Source organism: Salvelinus fontinalis, chromosome 1 (genome assembly GCF_029448725.1).
Source record: "Salvelinus fontinalis isolate EN_2023a chromosome 1, ASM2944872v1, whole genome shotgun sequence".
NCBI classification, from domain to species: Eukaryota; Metazoa; Chordata; class Actinopteri; order Salmoniformes; family Salmonidae; genus Salvelinus; species Salvelinus fontinalis.
Window position 1 is genome coordinate 20,306,154 of NC_074665.1, and position 22,023 is coordinate 20,328,176.

Here is a 22,023-nt window from a genome sequence, read left to right on the forward strand (position 1 = left end):
CATATAGGTCATGCTCCAGCAGTCTCTCAAGCACCTTGCGCACCAGAGACACATGTGTGGCGGAATAGATCAGAATATCATCGATATATACAACCACGCCCCGCCCGTGCAGGTCCCTGAGAATCTCGTCTACAAACGATTGAAAGACGGCTGGAGCATTCTTTAACCCATACGCATGATGAGGTACTCATAATGGCCAGATGTAGTACTAAATGCGGTTTTCCACTCGTCTCCCCCCGAATACGCACCAGATTATACCGCTCTTGAGATCCAGTTTCGTGAAAAACCTCTCCCAGTGAAATGATTCCACCGCTGTGGTGATGAGGTAGCGGGTAACTAAACCCCACTGTGATGGAATTGAGACCTCAATAATCAATGCACGGACGCAGACCTCCCTCCTTTTTCTTCACGAAAAAGAAACTCGAGGAGACAGGTGACGTGGAGGGCCGAATGTATCCCTGTCGCAGAGATTCCGTGACATATGTCTCCATAACCAACGTCTCCTCCTGTGACAATGGGTACACGTGACTCTTGGGAAGCGCAGCGTTTACCTGGAGGTTTATCGCACAATCCCCCTGTCGATGGGGTGGTAATTTAGTCGCCCTCTTCTTACAGAAGGCGATAGCCAAATCGGCATACTCAGAGGGAATGAGCACAGTGGACACCTGGTCTGGACTATCCACCGACATGGCACCGATGGAAACTCCCATACACCTACCTGAACACTCCTCTGACAACCCCTGGAGAACCCCCTGTCTCCACGAAATCCTGGGATTGTGACTGGCCAGCCAGGGAACCCCCAGCACCACTGGAAACGCAGGTGAATCGATAAGGAAGTGACTAATCCGCTCCTTATGATTCCCCTGCGTTACCATGTCCACTGGAACCGTGGCCTCCTTGACTAGGCCTGACCGTAATGGTCGGCTATCTAAGGAGTGCACGGGGAAGGGGGGATCTATCGGCACCAGCGGAATACCCAGCTTCCGGGCGAGTCCGCGATCCATAAAGTTCCCAGCTGCGCCTGAATTGACTAGCGCCTTATGCTGGAAAGAGGGAGAAAATTCAAGAAAAAAAATTAAGACAAACATGTGACCAACAAGGGGCTCTGGGTGAGTTTGATGCTGACTCACCTGGGGTGACCGAGAAGTGTTCTGCCTGCCCTCTCGACTCCCAGACAGGCTCCTCCAGCACCGGTCGGCCGTGTGTCCTCTCCGACCACAGCTGGTGCAGGAGGAACCACCTCCTCCGGTACCCCTCGAAGCAGCCCCCCCCCCTAATTCCATAGGAGTAGGAGCAGGAGGGCTGGGAGGTGGAACTGACAGGGCCCTTTCTGAACGCCCGCGGGCAGCTAGCAGATTGTCCAGCCGGATTGACATGTCTATCAGTTCATCGAGGGAGAGAGTGGCTAGCTCCCTGTGGACGTCCTTCCGGAGGCTGCACCAGTAATGGTCTATCAGGGCCCTGTCATTCCACCCGGCCCCAGCGGCCAAAGTCCGGAGCTCCAACACAAAATCCTGCGCGCTCCTCGTCTCCTGCCTAAGGTGGAATAGTCGCTCACCCGCCGCTCTGCCCTCCGGAGGATGGTCAAACACGGCCCGGAAACGGCGGGTGAACTCGGGATAGTGATCCCTCGCCGAGTCGGGCCCACTCCAGAGCTCGGCCCGTCAGGCAGGAGACGAGGACGCTCACACTCTCCTCCCCCGAGGGAATCGGCCTCACGGTAGCCAGGTACAACTCGAGCTGGAGTAAAAACCCCTGGCACCCAGCCGCCGCTCCATCGTACTCCCTCGGGGAGCAAGACGAAGTGCGCTGGAACCGGACACCGCCAGAGGAGTAGGTGGACTCGTCCGGAAGAGCCAGAGATGAGGTGGGGAGACCACTCCTCTCCCATCGGTCCATGCGCTCCATCATCTGATCCATTGCAGACCCAATCCGATGGAGGATGGTGGTATGGTGGAAGACGCGTTCCTCCATCGATGGAAGAGGGGTGGCCGCGGCTCCTGCTGACTCCATATATTGTTAGGGTGCAGGCTTCTGTGACGCACTTAAGCGTAGTGGGTGCGGAGTCAGGCGCAGGAGGTAGAAGGAACTGAGTAGTGCTTTAATAGGCACAGGGAACAAATCGTGCGCGCCAACACACACGGGTGCAACAAACACGATACCCAACAAAACACACTACCACACACAAACACAGTGAGAAGAATAAGCCCGCACAAAGAGCAGGCGGGCCGACCAGCTTAAATAGCCCCACTAAACGTAAACAAGGAACAGGTGTAACTAATAAGACAAAACCAACAGAAAAGGGAAAAGGGATGGTGGCAGCTAGTAGACCGGTGACTACGACCGGCAAGCACCTCCCGAACAGGAAGAGGAGCCACCTTCGGTAGGAGTCGTGACAAGTTGAAACATTTTAGCTAACCCTAACCCTTTTCCTAACCTTAACCTAATTCTCCTAACGTGCTACCATAAGTATCCTAACCTGCTGCGTAAATTATTCTAACCTGCTACATAAATTGTAATCTGACAAAAGCTGTATCCAATTTAGTCGCAATGAGAGTGGTAATAGCAACAAACACAAAACCAGAGTTAGGCTCACAGCACCCTTGGAAATGATGCATTGTGGGAGAGAAACTCTTCAAAGACCATTGCAAGCATCTGTCATTTAAAGTGCATTAGGATTTTAGGGTATTCGATCAATCCATTACAAACAGCACATGGAAGTGATTATATTTGCTTTTGGATTCCAGTACGATGCCATGGAATGGATGAGCATTCCAGAATACTGACGTAGACATTAGGGTTCTCAGAATCATGCAATAACATTAATGGACATAACATACTGTAGGCGTGTGCCTGGCCCTTACCCAGACCCAGACCATCAACAAATCAAGGACTGCAACCCCAAATCTTTAAACTGAACTATGATAACCTTTGCTTTCACTTCATAACTTTCCCGGCTGTAAATTCAACTTCTGAGGATCCTATTTTAAAAAATGACACTGCACCAAGCATCTATAGTGGCTTTTGTTTTACGTAACCAGATTGTTGAACATTGATAGTCTGGCAAAGGAAAAATCAATGATCAAAGAGCATGCAATTGCTTTGGGCATCTTTGAATTTCCACAACAATTATTAGGCCTAGTCCAGTGCAGTACTTAAATCTATACAACTCAGTTATATGCAGTGGAAATGAATGGGTAGGCGATGCTACTATAAGAGCAAAAGTGTATTTCCATTTTTTCTTTGAGCAACTGAATGAAGCAATGTATGATCAGTTTGAAATGAACTCAGGGTACATTCTGATGCTCTGACATAGCCTCAGTAACAGGGCGGGTGGAGGAGGCATATGTACTGAACCCTCTGCACGTCAGTAGAGCCCACCCATCCCCTGTCTTGTTTATATTGCTACAACGTGTTGTTGCCTTTATAAACTCTGCAACATCACAGAGGGAGTTACAGCAGCTTTGTTGTCTGACAGCAGTAGACTAACGAAGTACAGTTTAGTGAAAAGCAACTGACATTTATTTTCACATTTATGCAACGTTTATTATTTATGCAGATAAAACATTTTTGTAGAAACGTTTGAAAATTCGTTTTTTGACAACATCGCATTTTTTTTTCAATTTAATATTTAACAATGTTTTGGTCGGTCATCTGCGCAACTTTTCTCCTTGCTCCTTTAGTTTGCGAGGCAAGAACCAAGCGATATGTCATCGGCTGTCCAGATAAATGTGACAAATCTCTATGTCCCCCGATCCCTGCGGACTGCATGGCCGGCGACATACTTGACCAATGCGACTGTTGTCCGGTCTGTGCGTCCGAAGAGGGTGAGGCATGCGGCGGCACAGGGAGATTAGGGGACCCGGAGTGCGGAGAGGGCATGGAATGCTCGATAACGGACGGAATTGGGGTGTCCGCCACAGTGAGGCGTCGGGGCAAAAGCGGTGTGTGCGTCTGCAAAGGTTCGGACCCGGTGTGCGGCAGTGACGGGGTGTCCTACCAAAACATCTGCGAACTGAAGAGAGTGAGTAATCGGGCTCTGAAGCTGCAGCAGCCACCGATCATCTTCATACAGAGAGGAACCTGTGGTAAAGGTATTGGAATTCAACACAATGTATAACAAATTACTGGTTGTCTTGTTTAAAAGCCTCAGCAAGTGCAATATTGTGCGTAAAACCATAATGTATAAAAGGTGTAGACCAAATAGAAATAATATTATCCATTGAATTGGTCTGCGTTGAAATGTCATAATTGTTTGGTCATTAAAACATCCCATCTCCCGAAATAACATGTTACCGAGTTCAAATGGATCGGTTTTACTGTAGCCTAGCACAGTGGCACAGCCAGTATGTCCCAACATGTATAACAATCACACCCAACACATTTACCAGTAGCCTACGGTTAAACCAGATAGAGATTTTGTGTCATACATGTTTTTCACAAGGATACCATATTTAACAAATATCTTAATTTGTTGGTTAATAACACATTTTACTTGCAGTTTGATTGACATTTCAATGGTGTGCCTTCGTGGCTGTTTAGGTTTTCTTCCCTGTCCATGTTATTGTGACTAATCAACCGGTATGGGCTTCACATGCCGACCTGGACATAGTAAACATACATTTGGGTCACTCCAATTCGTATGATATGTTACATTTCGTATAGTACGTATTAATATGTGGACGTCCATCATCCATGTCGTATGATATGTTACGAATTGCAATTCTTACAATATGTTACACATTTGCAAAATGTAGGATATGTTGCTAATTCTAACTTGTTGTAGCTAACGTTATCTAGGTGGCTAAGTGGCTTTCTAACTTGTTGTAGCTAACGTTATCTAGGTGGCTAAGTGGCTAACGTTATCTATCTATTGGTTAACGTTAACTAGGTTAGGAATTAGGTTAAGGGTTAGCCAACATGTTTGTTGCAAAGTAGTAAGTAGTTGCAAAGTTGCTAATTAGCTAAAATTGTCCTTACGAGATTTGAACACGGAACCCTTGGGATGCAAGACGTTTACGTTACACGCCTACCCATCCACCCCAACCAACTGCCCTACTTTAGTTTTTGCGCGTGCAAGGCTTTCAAGGCTTTCTTGAGAACTTGGTGTATGCAGTGTTAAATAAATACGGTCTTTCTCCTTCTGGGATGTGTATAGTTGTGATGCTTGGCCTCGAGGTACACATTGAAAACACACACACACTCACACACTCTCACACAGCTATGAACACACCATTCACACCTGGATCATTCTGTGCCAGCCAGCTTTCTGCTACAGTACACTCTTGGAAATAAGGTGCTATCTAGAACCAAAAAGGGTTCCATCGGCTGTTCCAATAGGAGAACCCATTGAATAACCCCTTTTGGTTCCAGGTAGAACCCTTTTGAGCATCCAACTCCTGCTACCCACTCATCACTCCCTCATTCTTCTCCTCCTCCTCCTCCTCCCCCCTCTCCCAACTTTTGAACACAAAACTCCCTTCCAGATTTTGGGGCTCTGTTTAGCACCTTCAGATCAGAGGACTGGCTTACCTTGATACCTTAAAAATAGCTGTTTCACTCAATAACTGAGGACAGGATCGTTCAGCACTGAGGGAGGTTTCCAGGAGTTTCAGCCAAGCCAAAGATATGGTAGAACTCTCAGTCATAAAGCCATTACATGAGCTGCCACCTATGATAGCATAGCATCTGTAGCTCATGAAGTCAGTCGATTGTATAACTTCTAAACAGATCAAGATCTAGGTCAAATTCTACAGTCGTTGAGCCATGTTTTGTAGAGGTGACTTGTTCCATATGTACTCTATATGTGTGATTGACAGGCATGGATATAAAATCAACTAAACTCTGTCAGTAGAAAGTAAATGGAATGGTGTCTTAATACCTTTTGAATGGAAAGAAGTGTGAATGGAATCTCTAACAATAAGATGTTTTGTTGCTGGAGAGGTTCAAATCAAATTTGAGACATGTTTAGTTAATTGGTAGCTAAGTTAGTTAATACTATGTTAATACCTGTTTATGTATTTGCTCTTGATGATGCTCAGCTCTCTGTATGAGTGACATGATGGAGAGTGCTGTGACGAACTGCTCCACAGCTGACAGTGACAGACAGTGACAGAGCACAAGCTGTTCCAGACGACTGTGTGATCTCGCTCTCTGTAGCCGATGTGAGTAAGACCTTTAAACAGGTTAACATAAGACCATTGAGCAGGTTAACATTCGCAAGGCCACAGGGCCAGATGGATTACCAGGATGTGTACTCAGAGCATGCGTTTATCAGCGGGCAAGTGTTTTCACTGACATTTTCAACCTCTCCCTGACCTAGTCTGTAACACCTACATGTTTCAAGCAGACCACCATATTCCATGTGCCCAAGAACACCAGGGTAACCTGTCTAAATGTCTATCACCCCGTAGCACTCGCATCTGGGGCCATGAAATGCTTTGAAAGCCTGGTCATGGCTCATGTCGACACCATCATCCCAGACACTCTGGACCCACTCCGATCCACAGATGACACAATCTCTATTGCACTCCACACTGCCCTCTCCCACCTGGATAAGAGGAACACTTATGTGAGAATGCTGTTCATTGACTACAGCTCAGAGTTCAACACCATAGTGCCGTCCAAGCTCACCACTTAGCTCAGGACCCTGGGACTGAACACAACTTCCTCTGCAATTGGATCCTGGACTTCCTGACGGGCCGCCACCAGGTGGTGAGGGTAGACAAGAAAACATCCACCACACTGACCCACAACACGGGGGCCCCTCAGGGGTGTGTGCTTAGTCCCTTCCTGTACTCCCTGTTCACCCACGTTTGTGTGGCCGCGCACGACTCCAACACCATTTGCTGACGACACGATGGTGGTAGGCCTGATCACCGACTACGATGAGACAGCGTACAGGGAGAAGGCCTGAGACTGGGCAGTGTGGTGCCAGGACAACAACTTCTTCCTCAACGTTAGCAAGATAAAGCAACTGATCGTGGAGTACAGGAAATGGAGGGCCGAGCATGCCCCCATCCATATCAACAGGGCTCGGTGTTCCTCGGTGTCACTAAGGAATTAACATGGTCCATACACACCAACGCCTCTTTCCCCTCAGGAGGCTGAAAAGATTTGGCGTTGTCCCTCAGATCCTCAAAAAGTTATACTGCTGCACAATTGAGTGCATCTTGACTGGCTGCATCACCGCCTGGTATGGCAACTGATTGGCATCCGACCACAGGGCGATATGGAGGGTAGTCCATACGGCCAAGTACATCATTGGGGCCAAGCTTCCTGCCATCCAGGACCTCTATACCAGAGCACCGTCTAGGTCCAAAGGCTCCTTAACAGCTTCTACCCCCAAACCATAAGACTGCTGAACAATTAATCAAATGGCTACCCGGACTATCTGCATTGACCCCTCCCTTTGCACTAACTATTCTGACTCATCACATACGCTTGCTGCTACTGCTTATTATCTATCTTGTTGCCCAGTCACTTTATTCATACCTGTATGTATATATCTTCCTCAATTACCTCGTGCCCCTGCACATAGACTCGGTACTGGTATCCCCCAAGTTATCATTACTCATTCCTTGTGTTATTATCGTTCTATTATTTTTAAGATTTTCTCTCTGTATTGTTGAAATGCCTGTAAGTAGGCATTTCACTGTTAGTCTACACCTGTTGTTTACATGATTGGATTTGACCATCGCTCAGACAAGTGCAAACATTGCTTCAAAGCTTGTTTTTTCCATACCCTTTCAAATGTAAGGAGCTCACAGCAGGTTAAACATTAGTTTAGTGGTGAGCATTGCAGCCAAGGTGCACAAACACACTCACATAAACTCACTTGAAGTCTGGGGTTGAGCTTTGGCAACGTCAAGACGTCCAACATCATATTGAGTCAATGTGTGTGTGTGTGTGTGGGGGGGGGGGGGTGTGGGTGTGGGTGTGTGGTAGTCAGAGGGTCCAGCCTGCAACCCATTGCCACCCAGTGCCTTCAATAGCGGGAGAGGGGGTAGCATGGAAAAGCTCCTAAGTAACTGATGTCAACAGCACCATGGGAATAACAGCGGATGCTTGATTAAAATACCCATGGGCAAACATGGACACTTCTCACATGAGTGGGGAGGGCTGGGTGGTTGACAGACATTGTTGCTATGACCAGGGCACTAGCCCACCAGAGGTTGTGGTCTATTCTGAAACGTGGTAGCCTGGTCTAAATCCTCAAGTATTTAAATGGACTCACAGATTCTGCAAGAAACCCCTCAATCATGCAAAACTGTTGCTGTAGTCAAATAAAGAAGAACCTATCGAGGAAGATCTATTCCACAGTTGTCTTTGACCATGTTTACAGTATTAAGACATAACACTTCCTGCCAGCCTCTGTGTCTCTCTCTATGTACTCACTTCAGATTGTGAGAGGGGCCAAAGCAGCCTGACAGACAGTCAAGCCAAGCACCCCTTGTCATATAGCTGATGGACTCATCAGGAAACCATCAGTGGGTAAGAATAGACAGACAGGCCTTGGCATGCCCCATAATCAGGAGATCCACTTGGCAGAGAAACCCACATCTGTAAGGTTAGAGGGCTATTATTTTCTCGCTCCACGTGATACAATTTCAATTGGGGTGTGTTTTTGTTTGTGTGTGTGTGTATTTGTGCGTGCATGTGTGTGTGCCTGTGTGTGCCTGTATCTGTTCAATCATGCTATAGGCTTTCAGTGCACAAAATAGATGGTGTGACTGATAGTGATTAAGAAAGATAGAGAGTCCTCAATTTATAACTGATCTTTTGACCTTTTATCAAAGCAGAAGTATTTGTATGTGATTTGATTGAAGGACATTTTACATGGCGTGCCTGAGTGCATGTCTCTGTATGCAGGTCAGGTCGAGTGAACTCTCTCCTCTCTCTTACTCTTTTCGGCAACATGATGAAAGAATTATTACATAGAAGTTGACTAGTCATGATGGTGGAGGCTGGATCTGGAAATATAAAGACTGCTATTCCACTTCTCTGGGTGGTTTGAGGTCTGTGAAAGTCCATATATAGCCTTAGATAATATTAATGAAACAAACACAGACTAGGCTGTCATAACCTGTTGAATTGATGTTGCCAGAATCTAATATGCCAATCTATACTGAACAAAAATATAAATGCAACATGTAAAGTGTTGGTCCCATGTTTCATAAGGTGAAATAAAATATCCCAGACATTTTCCATACACACAAAAAGCTTATTTAGCAACAATTATTTGTACAAATTTGTTTACATCCCTGTTAGTGAGCATTTCTTCTTCACCAAGATAATCCGTCCACCTGACAGGTGTGGCGTATCAAGAAGCTGATTTAACAGCATGATCATTACACAGGTGCAACCTTGTGCTGGGCACAATAAAAGACCACTCTAAAATTGTCACACAACACAATGCCACAGATGTCTCAAGTTTTGAGGGAGCGTGCAATTGGCATGCTGACTGCAGGAATGTCCACCAGATCTTTTGCCAGAGAATATAATGTTAATTTCTCTACCATAAGCCGAGGCACATACATCAGCTGTATGTGACCAGGCGAAAAAACCTTTCCAAGCCAAACCATATCATAACCACTACACACAGCCTACATCGTTGTCACCATATTAGCCAAAGTAAGATCATAGTCAGCATAGCTAATAGAACTAACGCGTTAGTAACTCTGCTACAATCATGCAGTAACGTTAGTGAACAGTCAGTAAGCAGTTACCCTGGCGGGCCCCAGGGACGATACATTTGTCTAACCAAAAGCTTACCTTGACTTGGAAGAGTTCCAGTGTTGTGTTGGAAAGTCATAGCCAGCTAGTTAACATAGCATCCCTCTGTTTGAGAAGGGTGTTTCACTAGGCTACACTAGCTAGCTGCATTTTCTAGCTAAGTAAGTGAATATGAAAGTTTAAAAAATATGACAATCTCTCTCACTCTCTATTTCTCTCTTGCTTCTCTTTCATTTTGGAAGTAATTAACTTCGTCAAAACTGTTCAACTACTGTCTTTCTTTCTCTTTGAATCAACTACTCACCACATTGTATGTACTGCAGTGCTAGCTAGCTGTAGTTTATGCTTTCAGTACTAGATTCATTCTCTGATCCTTTGATTGGGTGGACAACATTGCAGTTCATGCTGCAAGAGCTCTGATAGATTGGAGGACGTCCCCTGGAAGTTCTCATAATTATTGTGTAAGTCTATGGAAGGGGGTGAGAACCATGAGCCTCCTAGGTTTTGTATTGAAGTCAATGTACCCAGAGGAGGAAGGAAGCTAGCTGTCCTCCGGCTACACCATGGTGCTAACCTACAGAGTGTTGTTGAGACTACTGTAGACCTTCATTGCAAAATTGTGTGTCTTAATCAATTATTTGGTGACATGAATATATTTAGTATAGTTTTATCTAAAAATGATAACTTTTTAAATGTTTTACAATTTTTATTTGTATGAAATTCACTGAGGAGGATAGTCCTCCCCTTCCTCCTCTGAGGAGCCTCCACGGGTCTCATTGTGAATGTCCATGATGTTGTGGTTGGGGTGATTGGGAGTGCTCAGCCCAGTTCAGCAGCCCATCTGCAGTGCATTATTGTTGGAATGTAAGATAAAAGGGGGAAACACCAGTTATTGTTTTGCCTATCATAGGTTGTGTGAGACCAAACCACACAACCTATGAGAACTCTTTTGTCAGTTTGCGAGGTGGGTTGGAAAGATGCTATTTATAGAGGGAGGAGATGGAGGATAGGCCTAGGGATATTCTTTGACTGGACCGACACAGACCCAAAGGGAGGAGGTGAAGGCGTAATTGCACATGTTTTGCACGCACTGCAGCTGTTCCATAACCAAAGGTTGCGCAAGGTAAAGATCAAGTGTTATGGTTATAAAACTTCAGATATGAGTCACTTCCTGAGTTTCATAAGCTCAGTGAGTAGATCAGAAGATCTTCAGCTGGACTGACCATGCAGTACAATACGGAGCCTCAAAGCAGATGTTCCAATTTCCCTTTTTTAGATTCAGCTGAGTTCTGTCCCTCGCACTACCGATCTGGATGTTATCAATAGAGAATATGCTTATGTTTATACAGTATAGTGATGATAGGAGGTCCCCTGCGCTCTTTAAAGCTCCTTTATAAGAGTATAGTGTAGAGCAGTGGTTCCCAAACTTTTTATAGTCCCGTACTCCTTCAAACATTCAACCTCCAGCAGCGTACCCCCTCTAGCACCAGGGTCAGTGCACTCTCAAATGTTTTTTTTTTCCATCATTGTAAGTCTGCCACACACTCACTATATGATACATTTATTAAACATAAGAATGAGTGTGAGTTTTTGTCATAACCCGGCTTGTGGGAAGTGACAAAGAGCTCTTATAGAACCAGGGCACAAGTAATAATATAATAATAATCAATAATTTTAACTTTATTTAACCATCTTACATATAAAACCTTTTTTTCATTGAAAACGGTGAATAACTGTATCGGCTGTCATATTCGTTCTCCTCCTCAGACGAGGAGGAGCATGGATCGGACCAACACGCAGCGAGGTATGTAGACATAATGATTTATTAAATGAAGACGAACACGAAAAAAACACTTGGAAAATTACAAAACAAAAAACGACATAGACCGACCTGAACATAGGAACTACATAAACACGAAGAACGCACGAACAGGTACAGACTAGCACAAACGATACAGTCCCGTGTGGTAACAAACACTAACACAGAAGACAATCACCCACAAACAAACAGTGTGAACAGCCTACCTTAATATGGTTCTCAATCAGAGGAAACGTCAAACACCTGCCCCTAATTGAGAACCATATCAGGCAACACATTTAACCCAACATAGAAACACATAACATAGACTACGCACCCAGCTCACGTCCTGACCAACTAAACAAAGTTAAACAAAGGATAATAAGGTCAGGAACGTGACAATAACTCACCACAGGTTAATGAGAAGGGTGTGCTTGAAAGGATGCACATAACTCTGCAATGTTGGGTTGTGTTGGAGAGAGTCTCAGTCTTGAATAATTTTCCACACACAATGTGTCTGTATTTAATTTTCCTGCTAGTGAGGGCCGAGAATCCACTCTCACATAGGTATGTGGTTGCAAAGGGCATCAGTCTTAACAGCGTGATTTGCCAAGGCAGGATACTCTGAGCGCAGCCTAATCCAGAAACCTGGCAGTGGCTTCTGATTAAATTCAATTTTCACAGAACCGCTTGTTGCAATTTGGATGAGGCTCTCTTGTTCAGATATCGGTAAGTGGACTGGAGGCAGGGCATGAAAGGGATAACGAATCCAGTTGTTTGTGTCGTCCGTTTCAGGAAAGTACCTGCATAATTGTGCACCCAACTCACTCAGGTGCTTCTCTATATCACATTTGACATTGTCTGTAAGCTTGAGTTCATTTCCACACAAAACAATCATACAATTATGGAAAGACCTGTGTGTTCTCCTTGTTAATGCAGACAGAGAAGAGCTCCAACTTCTTAATCATAGCCTCAATTTTGTCCCGCACATTGAATATAGTTGCGGAGAGTCCCTGTAATCCTAGATTCAGATCATTCAGGCAAGAAAAAAACATCACCCAGATAGGCCAGTTGTGTGAGAAATTTGTCATCATGCAAGCGGTCAGACAAGTGAAAATGATGGTCAGTAAAGAAAACTTTAAGCTCGTCTCTCAATTTAAAAAAACATATCAATACATTACCCCTTGATAACCAGCGTACTTCTTTATGTTGTAAAAGCGTTACATGGTCGCTGCCCATATCATTGCATAGTGCAGAAAATACACAAGAGTTCAGGGGCCTTGCTTTAACAAAGTTAACCATTTTCACTGTAGTGTCCAAAACATCTTTCAAGCTGCCAGGCATTCCCTTGGCAGCAAGAGCCTCTCCGTGGATGCTGTAGTGTACCCAAGTGGCGTCGGGAGCAACTGCTTGCACGCGCGTTACCACTCCACTATGTCTCCCTGTCATGGCTTTTGCGCCATCAGTACAGATACCAACATGAGCAGCAGCTACGTTTGGCTACATACGGACCCTTAGTGGAATTCCCGCGAGAGAGTAACTGTTAATGTGATTGGATGTTAATTATTTGACTAGGCTACCTGTATTTGACATTGTGTTGTTATTTCGCTGAACACTAGATGCTTTAATTGTATTTTTGGCAGTGAAACGAGGCTACTCAGGCGAGAGAAAAAAACTCACCCAAATGTATACCCCAGTTGGAAAATATAAATGGATTGCATTGCGCGTACCCCTGGGAGTTTGGGACTTTACAGAGTGTAATATATATATATATATATATATATATGTACATGCACAGTATAGTGCTTAGACTTTGAGCAAACATTTTATACAGATAGATATGCCCACTGTTCCAGTCCAAGCCAAAATAATCCTTTTCCTACCCAGAAGTATTTGGAAATATTTCGGGGCTTGTGGCAAATATATAACCCTGTATGTGTTTGATGTTTCCCAGGCCAGGAGAATCCAGACAGTCTGCGCCACAGATACAACTTTATTGCTGACGTGGTTGAGAAGATTGCTCCTGCTGTGGTTCATATTGAACTCTACCGCAAGTAAGAACCTCTCTTCTCTGCATCACATTCACACACACGCACACACACACACACACAAAACAACACACACACACACACACCAACACACAGAAACATCGAACATGAAAAAATACTACAGTGTATACTGTAATATTTACTGTAGTATACTGTAGTATTTCCAGTTTACTATAGTATACATACTGTAGTAAAAAAATAGCAGTATATACTGTAGTTTTACTGTCATGTTTTTGCAGACTGTAGTATGGTATACTGTAGTATTTACTGTAGTGTTTCTGAGGACTGTAGTATGGTATACTGTAGTATTTACTGTAGTGTTTTTGTGGACTGTAGTATGGTATACTGTAGTATTTACTGTAGTGTTTTTGCGGACTGTAGTACGGTATACTGTAGTATATACTGTAGTGTTTCTGAGGACTGTAGTATGGTATACTGTAGTATTTACTGTAGTGTTTTTGTGGACTGTAGTATGGTATACTGTAGTATTTACTGTAGTGTTTATGTGGACTGTAGTACGGTATACTGTAGTATTTACTGTAGTGTTTTTGCGGACTGTAGTACGGTATACTGTAGTATTTACTGTAGTGTTTTTGAGGACTGTAGTATGGTATACTGTAGTATTTACTGTAGTGTTTTTGAGGACTGTAGTACGGTATACTGTAGTATTTACTGTAGTGTTTTTGAGGACTGTAGTACGGTATACTGTAGTATTTACTGTAGTGTTTTTGTGGACTGTAGTATGGTATACTGTAGTATTTACTGTAGTGTTTTTGTGGACTGTAGTATGGTATACTGTAGTATTTACTGTAGTGTTTTTGAGGACTGTAGTACGGTATACTGTAGTATTTACTGTAGTGTTTTTGCGGACAGTTGTTTACTGTAGTGTTTACTGTAGTCTTTTTGGGGACATTACTGTACTGTTTGCTAAAATGGTTTTGTTTTATTATCTTTGACATAGAGGTGTGGTCTTTCTCCTACTGGAGAAGTACTAAAAGAGCTAAGAGCTTCTGCTCTTTTCTATATCCTTTAGGGAACACAATATATGGTGTATACTTGGCATAAAGGTTTCTCACTTATGGCACAAATTAGGGTTGTGTTTTTGTCGACTGTAGTGTTTTTGTTGACTTTTCTGTAGTATTCACTACAGTGTTTTTTATTGTGGATACTACTGTAGTATTTACTATAGTACTCTACAGTATACTACCAAATGCTATATTACGTACTACACATGATCGAGGGATACAACAGTGTGTAGTATACTATTCTACAGTATACTACAGTTTACTACAGAATTCTATAGTAAGTGCTGTAGTATTCTATAGTAAACTGTATTTTTGTTTGTGGGATGGCCAGGTTTGACAGACCAAACACACACACACACACACACACACACACACACACACACACACACACACACACACACACACACACACACACACACACACACACACACACACACACACACACACACACACACACACACACACACACACACGCACACACACACTCACACACTCACACTGACCACAGTAGAGCAGGTACTGTATCTCATGCGGTTTTTCCCAGTAAAAGTTAAAGAAAGTGACCAATTTCACTCTAAGGTATATAGGAGTGGATGGAGTGTTAGACAAGTAACGTTATAGACCTATATTAAACACTGTAGATCTCCCACCAGATCTCCTGCCTGTCACAGCTGTGTACATAGTTGTCTGCCTGACTCAGGACCTTGTATAAATTGTTTACAAAGTTGATCCTGCTGTTGCTATGAGGACACAAACATTCTCCCGCCCTACTGTTGATAAACACATCATCAGGTTATTCATTCAAGGGATCTTTAAGAGGGGCTTTGAGCTAAATGGTATACAGTATGTTTTGCAGTACCATCTGGTCTTCTGCTCATGGACGTGGATTTACAGATATTGCAGAACATATGCTTTGACCGATTTTCTGAAATTCTTCTACTACAGGACATCACAGAGCTTGGTTGCAGGCACTTCAAACAGTCTTAGGTGGAACAGTTTTAGGTGAAAACCAATGAAGGATGTTTCCCCGTTTCCCTGTCTCGCTATCTTTCACCCTGTCTCTCTGTCTCGCACCTTTGTCACCCTGTCTTTCTGTCTCACCCTCTGCCTCCCTGTCTCACCCTCTGTCTCCTGTCTCTGTCCTCTGTCTCCTGTCTCTGTCCTCTTCCCAGGATGGTATTCTCTAAGCGGGAGGTGGCGGTGGCCAGTGGTTCTGGCTTTGTAGTGTCAGAGGACGGCCTGATCGTGACCAACGCCCACGTGGTGGCCAATAAGCACCGGGTGAAGGTGGAGCTGAAGAGTGGCGCTACCTTCGACGCCAAGATCAAAGACGTGGACGAGAAGGCCGACATCGCCCTCATCAAGATCGACGTCCCGGTAAGCCCTGTTACCTCTCTCCAAGCCTCTCTTCTTCAGCAGTCTCTGAATGCACCGGTGCTTCTGTTTACCTCAACCTCCCTTTATTCTCTCTCTTTTTCACTCCCTCCTTCCCTATCTCTCTTTCACTCTTGTTCTCTCTCCCTCTCTCTCTCTCTCTCCCTCTCTCGCCCTCACTATCTCTCTCCCCCTCTCTCTCTCTCTCTCTCTCTCTCTCTCGCTTTCTCTCTGAGATGATGCCAGAGAACAGGAATGTGATGGGGAGATTTTAACAGTGGCTCTGAATGGTCAAGACAAATAACATCAGTCTTTCACAGATTGTCATTCATCTGCTCACACAGACTGGATTAATTTATGGCTGACAAATCCCTGCATGAAAATACTTTTTCATATCATTCTTGGTGCCGGCTAGGTTTAATTTGAGCTAGGTCAGATCGTTGAAATAGGACACCTCAGCAACAAACATGATGAATTGTGAGAATGTGTATCTTTGATAATAGGGTCGTTTTTTTTGGTATGATTTAGATTGAATGAACAGTTTTTCATCTTTGGTCCAGTTTGTTCTAATAACTAGGGGTCAACATGATGTTTTATATGGCTGCTTCTCCCTACTATTACCAAAAGAGTCATCACCCAGTTGAGGGTTAGAGCTGTTTGGGTGTCAAGGAGGAAAATGTTCCTCTGTGTGTGTGAACCAGTCCCAGGCTTAGTTCCAATGAACTAGTCCCAGAAGACTGAAGACTGGAGGAAGTGTGTGTGTGTGTGTGTGTGTGTGTGTGTGTGTGTGTGTGTGTGTGTGTGTGTGTGTGTGTGTGTGTGTGTGTGTGTGTGTGTGCGTGCGTGCGTGCGTGCGTGCGTGCGTGCGTGCGTGCGTGCGTGCGTGCGTGCGTGCGTGTGTGTTTGAAGGGGTGTATCTAGAGCATAGGGTGTCTAACTCCCCTACACTGGCCGGCTCCTGTGCCACGTTACTGTGAGTCCTCCCAGACAAGCCTCTGGCTGACTCCTGGATGCTGCTCAATAGCGTGTCACGTTTTATGTGATTTGCAACTGAAAGTGTCAACATGATAAATCCACTTCTGAAAGGTTTTATTGTTTGTCTCTGAGCATAGACATTGTATTTTTACCTCCATAATGACTTCAAGTCATTATAAGTTAGAAACCTAAATTGTTGAAAGTCATTTAACCGACAATTACACTGTAATAACCTCACCAAAAACACAAAGAGAACCCTTAGGAGGGAATCCAAGGACTGACGGACCCCTTCCAGACAGAGTGGTCAAACTCCCTGACCCTGTCTTGGAGCGTGAGGTGGAACGATTACACTGCGTTGGTGTAATGGCGGAGGACCGTCCTCAAAGCGGAGTGGGAGCAACACTGATGTACTCCTGCGAGGCATATAGCTGCATGTGCTGTCGCTCGCTGCTCTGTTTCCATTGCGTCAAAGGATGAGTCTGTACAGGCTTTGACAGACAGTGAAGAGAGATGGTCTCCTGTTGGCAACAAGGACAGGATTCTGTTTCTCTGTTTCTCTGTTTCTCTCCCCGCTCAGTGACTTGGAGCCCAGGAAATCTTAAGTCTTATTACATACAACCGGGAAGAACTATTGGATATAAGTTCAACGTCCGAAGTGGATCCTCTGTTCGGACCACCACCCAGGACAATGGATCTAATTCCAGTAGGCGATCCAAAACAACTACGCCGCAGAAGGGGCAGAGGAAGCGGTCATCTAGTCAGGCTCCGTAGACGTGCACATCGCACACCGCTCCCGAGAATACTACTAGCCAATGTCCAGTCTCTTGACAACAAGGTAGACGAAATTTGAGCAAGGGTTGCCTTCCAGAGAGACATCTGAGATTGTAACATTCTTTGTTTCACGGAAACATGGCACTCTCGGGATATGTTGTTGGAATCGGTTCAGCCACTGGGCTTCTCCATGCATTGCGCCGACAGAGATAAACACTTCTCTGGGAACAGGAAGGGCGGGGGTGTATGCTTTATGATTAACAAATCATGGTGTAATCATAACAACATACAGGAACTCTTGTCCTTTTGCTCACCCGATCCAGAATTGCTTACAATCAAGTGCCAGCCATTTGACCTACCAAGAGAATTTTCGTCAGTTATAGTCACAGCTGTGTACATTCCCCCTCAAGCAGACACCAAGACGGCCATCAAGGAACTTCACTGGACTATATGCAAACTGGAAACCATACATCCTGAGCCTGCAGTTATTGTAGCTGGGGAAATCCACAAATCCGAACACGACGCCATCTTGCTCCTTCCGTCTTATAGGGAGAAACTCAAACATGATGTACCATTGACGAGAACCATTCAACGCTGGACCAACCAATCGGAAGCTACTCTTCAATATTGTTTTGGTCACGCGGACTGGAATATGTTCCCGTCAGCCTCAGAGAACAACATCAACCTATACGTTGACTCGGTGAGTGCGTTTATAAAGAAGTGCATTGGATATGTTGTACCCACTGTGACTATTAAAACCTATCCTAACCAGAAATCGTGGATGGATGGCAGCATTCACGCAAAACTGACAGTGCAATCCACCGCATTTAACCATGGAAATAGGTCTGGGAAAATGTCTGAATATAAACAGTGTAGCTATTCCCTCCACAAGGCAAACAAATAAGCGAAATGCCAGTACAGAGACAAGGTGGAGTCGCAATTCATCAGCTCAGACATGAAACGTATGTGGCAGGGTCTACAGGAAATTACGGACTACAAAAAGAAATCCAGCCACGTCACGGACACCGACGTCATGCTTCCAGACAAACTAAACACCTTCTTTGCCCGCTTTGAGGATAATACAGTGCCACCGTCGCAGCCCACTAACAAGGACTGCGCCCCCCCCCCCCCCTCCTTCTCCGTGGCTGACGTGAGTAAAACATTTAAACGTGTTAACCCGCGCAAGGCTGCTTGCCCAGACGGCTTCCCTAGCGTCGTTCTCAAAGCATGCTCAGACCAGCTGACTGGTGTGTTTACGGACATATTCAATCGCTCCCTATCCCAGTCTGTTGTCCCCACAAGCTTCAAGATGGCTACCATTGTTCCTGTACCCAAGAAGGCAAAGATAACTTATCTAAATGATCTGCAATCGCCATCACACTGCACACTGCCCTATCCCATCTGGACAAAAGGAATACCTATGTAAGAATGCTGTTCATTAACTACAGCTCAGCATTCAACACCATAGTACCTTCCAAGCTCATCATCAAGCTGGAGGCCCTGGGTCTCAACCCCGCCCTGTGCAATTGGGTCCTGGACTTTCTGACGGGCCGCCCCCAGGTAGTGAAGGTAGTAAACAACATCTCCACTTCGCTGACCCTCAACACTGGGGCCCTACAACAGTGCATGCTCAGCCCCTTCCTGTACTCCCTTTTCACCCATGAATGTGTGGCCATGCACGCCTCCAACTCAATCATCAAGTTTGCAGACGACACAACAGTAGTGGGCTTGATTACCAACAATGACGAGACAGCCTACAGGGAGGAAGTGAGGGCACTCGGAGTGTGGTGTCAGGAAAACAACCTTTCACGCAACATCAACAGAGGATCATGGACTTCAGGAAACAGCAGAGGGAGCACCCCCTATCCACATTGAAGGGACAGCAGTGAAGAAGGTGAAAAGTTTTAAGTTCCTCTGCGTCCACATCACAGACAAACTGAAATGGTCCACCCACACAGACAGTGTGGTGAAGAAGGCGCAACAGCGCCTCTTCAACCTCAGGAGGCTGAAGAAATTTGGCTTGTCACCCAAAACCCTGAAAAACTTTTACAGATGCACAATCGAGAGCATCCTGTCGGGCTGTATCACCGCCTGGTACGGCAACTGCACCGCCCTCAACCGCAAGGCTCTCCAGAGAAGATTTGATTTGATCTTGATTTGATCAAATCTCAAGATTTGATCTTGTATTGACTATACTAGATGGTTGATGATAAAGTAAGTACTAGATGTTGACATGACTGTATTATAATTATATGGATTGCTTGGGATATATCCTGTACATGTCTAGGTTTCCGTGAACTTTAGAGGAAGCCTGGAAATCAGTGGTAAATGACTGATCCTCTGTGACAGGAATTACAGTCCTCCATTGCATAGCTTATTGACAATGATCAAACATGTTTTCGGGAGTGCATTAATATTTTCACTGATGCTATCTGCACACTATATAATTATGGCCCTTAGGACTTGGCTGAGGAAGTTCACTAATTGTAATGCTTGGATCGGCAGGGGCTAAAGCTGATATCAGAGGGGAATATGTTTAAGGCTTGTAGAGTGCATAGGGCTCTATTTTAACAAACCTAACGCTTTGAACACACCTGACAGCGTAATTGCATTTTGGCACACCAGAATTACATTCATTTCCAATGAAACGCTGCGTTTGCCTTGCAGCATTGCATTGCAGAGGCAGTTGCAGTGGGTTCGGTGTGGTGCATACGTTGGATTTTTCATTGGAAATAAATCTAATTCTGGTGTTCTAAAATGCAATGATGCTGTCGGTGCTTTCGAAGGGTAAGCTCAGGCGGTAGGGTCATAGGTTCAGGGGTGTGTCAGAAATATTTTTGCTATTTTCCCTGTCACCATTGTCGGCGCACTTGCTGGCATTGGCGCGAAAGGGATGGGTTGATGAATAAACAAGTTGTGAGTTTGTCGAGGCTTGGCCCCTCACTGGCCAATCAGAACGTGTTCCATGGCGAAATATGTGGTTGCTTCAGGTTGTGTATTTACGTTATTTTATGTATTGCCTTGGAATCAATTCCAAGGTTAGTCAAATGGTTTACAGAAACAAATTAACAAAATGTAGACCTTTCCCATCTTTGCTAAATAAATGAACTTGAACCCATTTGCAGACCATATTGTTCTAAGTAATTGCGTGGCTTCAATATAATTCCCACTGATATAGGGGCTAGGCCTACTGTAAATTGATTTATGGCTGAGCAGGGACATGCCAAACGTTGTCAATAAACAATATTTAATTAATTAATTATAAGGGCTAAAAAGAGAACATATATTTATAATCAAATTCGAAACAAAACGAAACAACAACTTGTTTTAAATAGGCTATGTCACACTTACAGGCACCATAATCTCTCCCCGTGGGCATATACTATTAAAACAGCTTTTACACACACCAAAACGGGACCTGCATGGCTAAAATAATGTGTGCTTGCCTACAATGCATAGATAAAAAGGGAACGTCAGCTCAAAGTTTTACTCCTCTTAAACTTGATATTTCATTAAAGCTTTGGTGATTAAGATTTATTTCCAAGCGGTCTCAGGAGCCAAACCCTTTATTGACAGTCTTGACTACTACGTGATTGCATTGGGCAGACAAAAAAAGCCTTAATTGAGAGGAGGCTATGCTTGGTTTTTAATCAAATAAAAGGGGGAAAACGTTAGTCTTTTATGTTTCTAAATGCGAAGTATACAGGCACCAAAAGCACGCCAGGCTACTCTGGTTCTTTGTGTAAGGCAAAGTGCGTCACGGCTGGATAGGCTACGTTTCAGGTGTCAAAATCCATGACATAACCAACTGCGTTACCGCTAAAACCAGCTTTTGGTTGGTCTTAAATATCCCTATGAACGCTGCCTGAAATTAGCACATTGGATCATGTTTTTAAGGACACATCTCAAATATTTCCACCCACCCATCTGAGCGCAAGCAAGCTGATATAAGACAGGTAAATTGCCGAATCTGGTGTTAGGGCGCCAGTTTTTACATGACGAAATTGCAAACTAACGTGCGTTTGACACTAGCGCCGCCTTAACACCAGACGAAAATAGAAAATGAGCCCATAGATTTGACACCTGTTGTGCTGTTGAAGTTCTCTATCGAGGACAAATAGATACTGCTTGGGGAAATGTGTCCATCTTGAAGTGTCACTAAGTGACTACCTATGGATGAGTCACATGCCAACGCTATGTACAGTTCTGTCAAACCACAGGAGCGCCATAGTTAATCACAGTGCACACAACAAGAGAAGCCATTGTTTTTCTGGCTGGGGCTCTGTGTTGTGGTGGC

The 22,023-nt window shown here is 44.6% G+C and overlaps 1 protein-coding gene across 2 annotated transcripts in view; it reads left to right on the plus strand.

Annotated features, from left to right (window-relative positions):
* The first annotated feature begins 3,414 nt into the window (after window positions 1-3,414).
* htra1b (HtrA serine peptidase 1b) overlaps window positions 3,415-22,023 on the plus strand; it is a 33,860-nt gene continuing 15,251 nt past the window's right edge. For both annotated transcript variants that reach the window (XM_055898340.1, XM_055898424.1), the window contains exons 1-3: window positions 3,415-4,094; window positions 13,488-13,587; window positions 15,779-15,983. In XM_055898340.1, coding sequence (XP_055754315.1) covers window positions 3,638-4,094; window positions 13,488-13,587; window positions 15,779-15,983 — 762 coding nt within the window. In that variant the 5' untranslated portion in view covers window positions 3,415-3,637. The remainder of the gene's footprint in view (window positions 4,095-13,487; window positions 13,588-15,778; window positions 15,984-22,023) is intronic.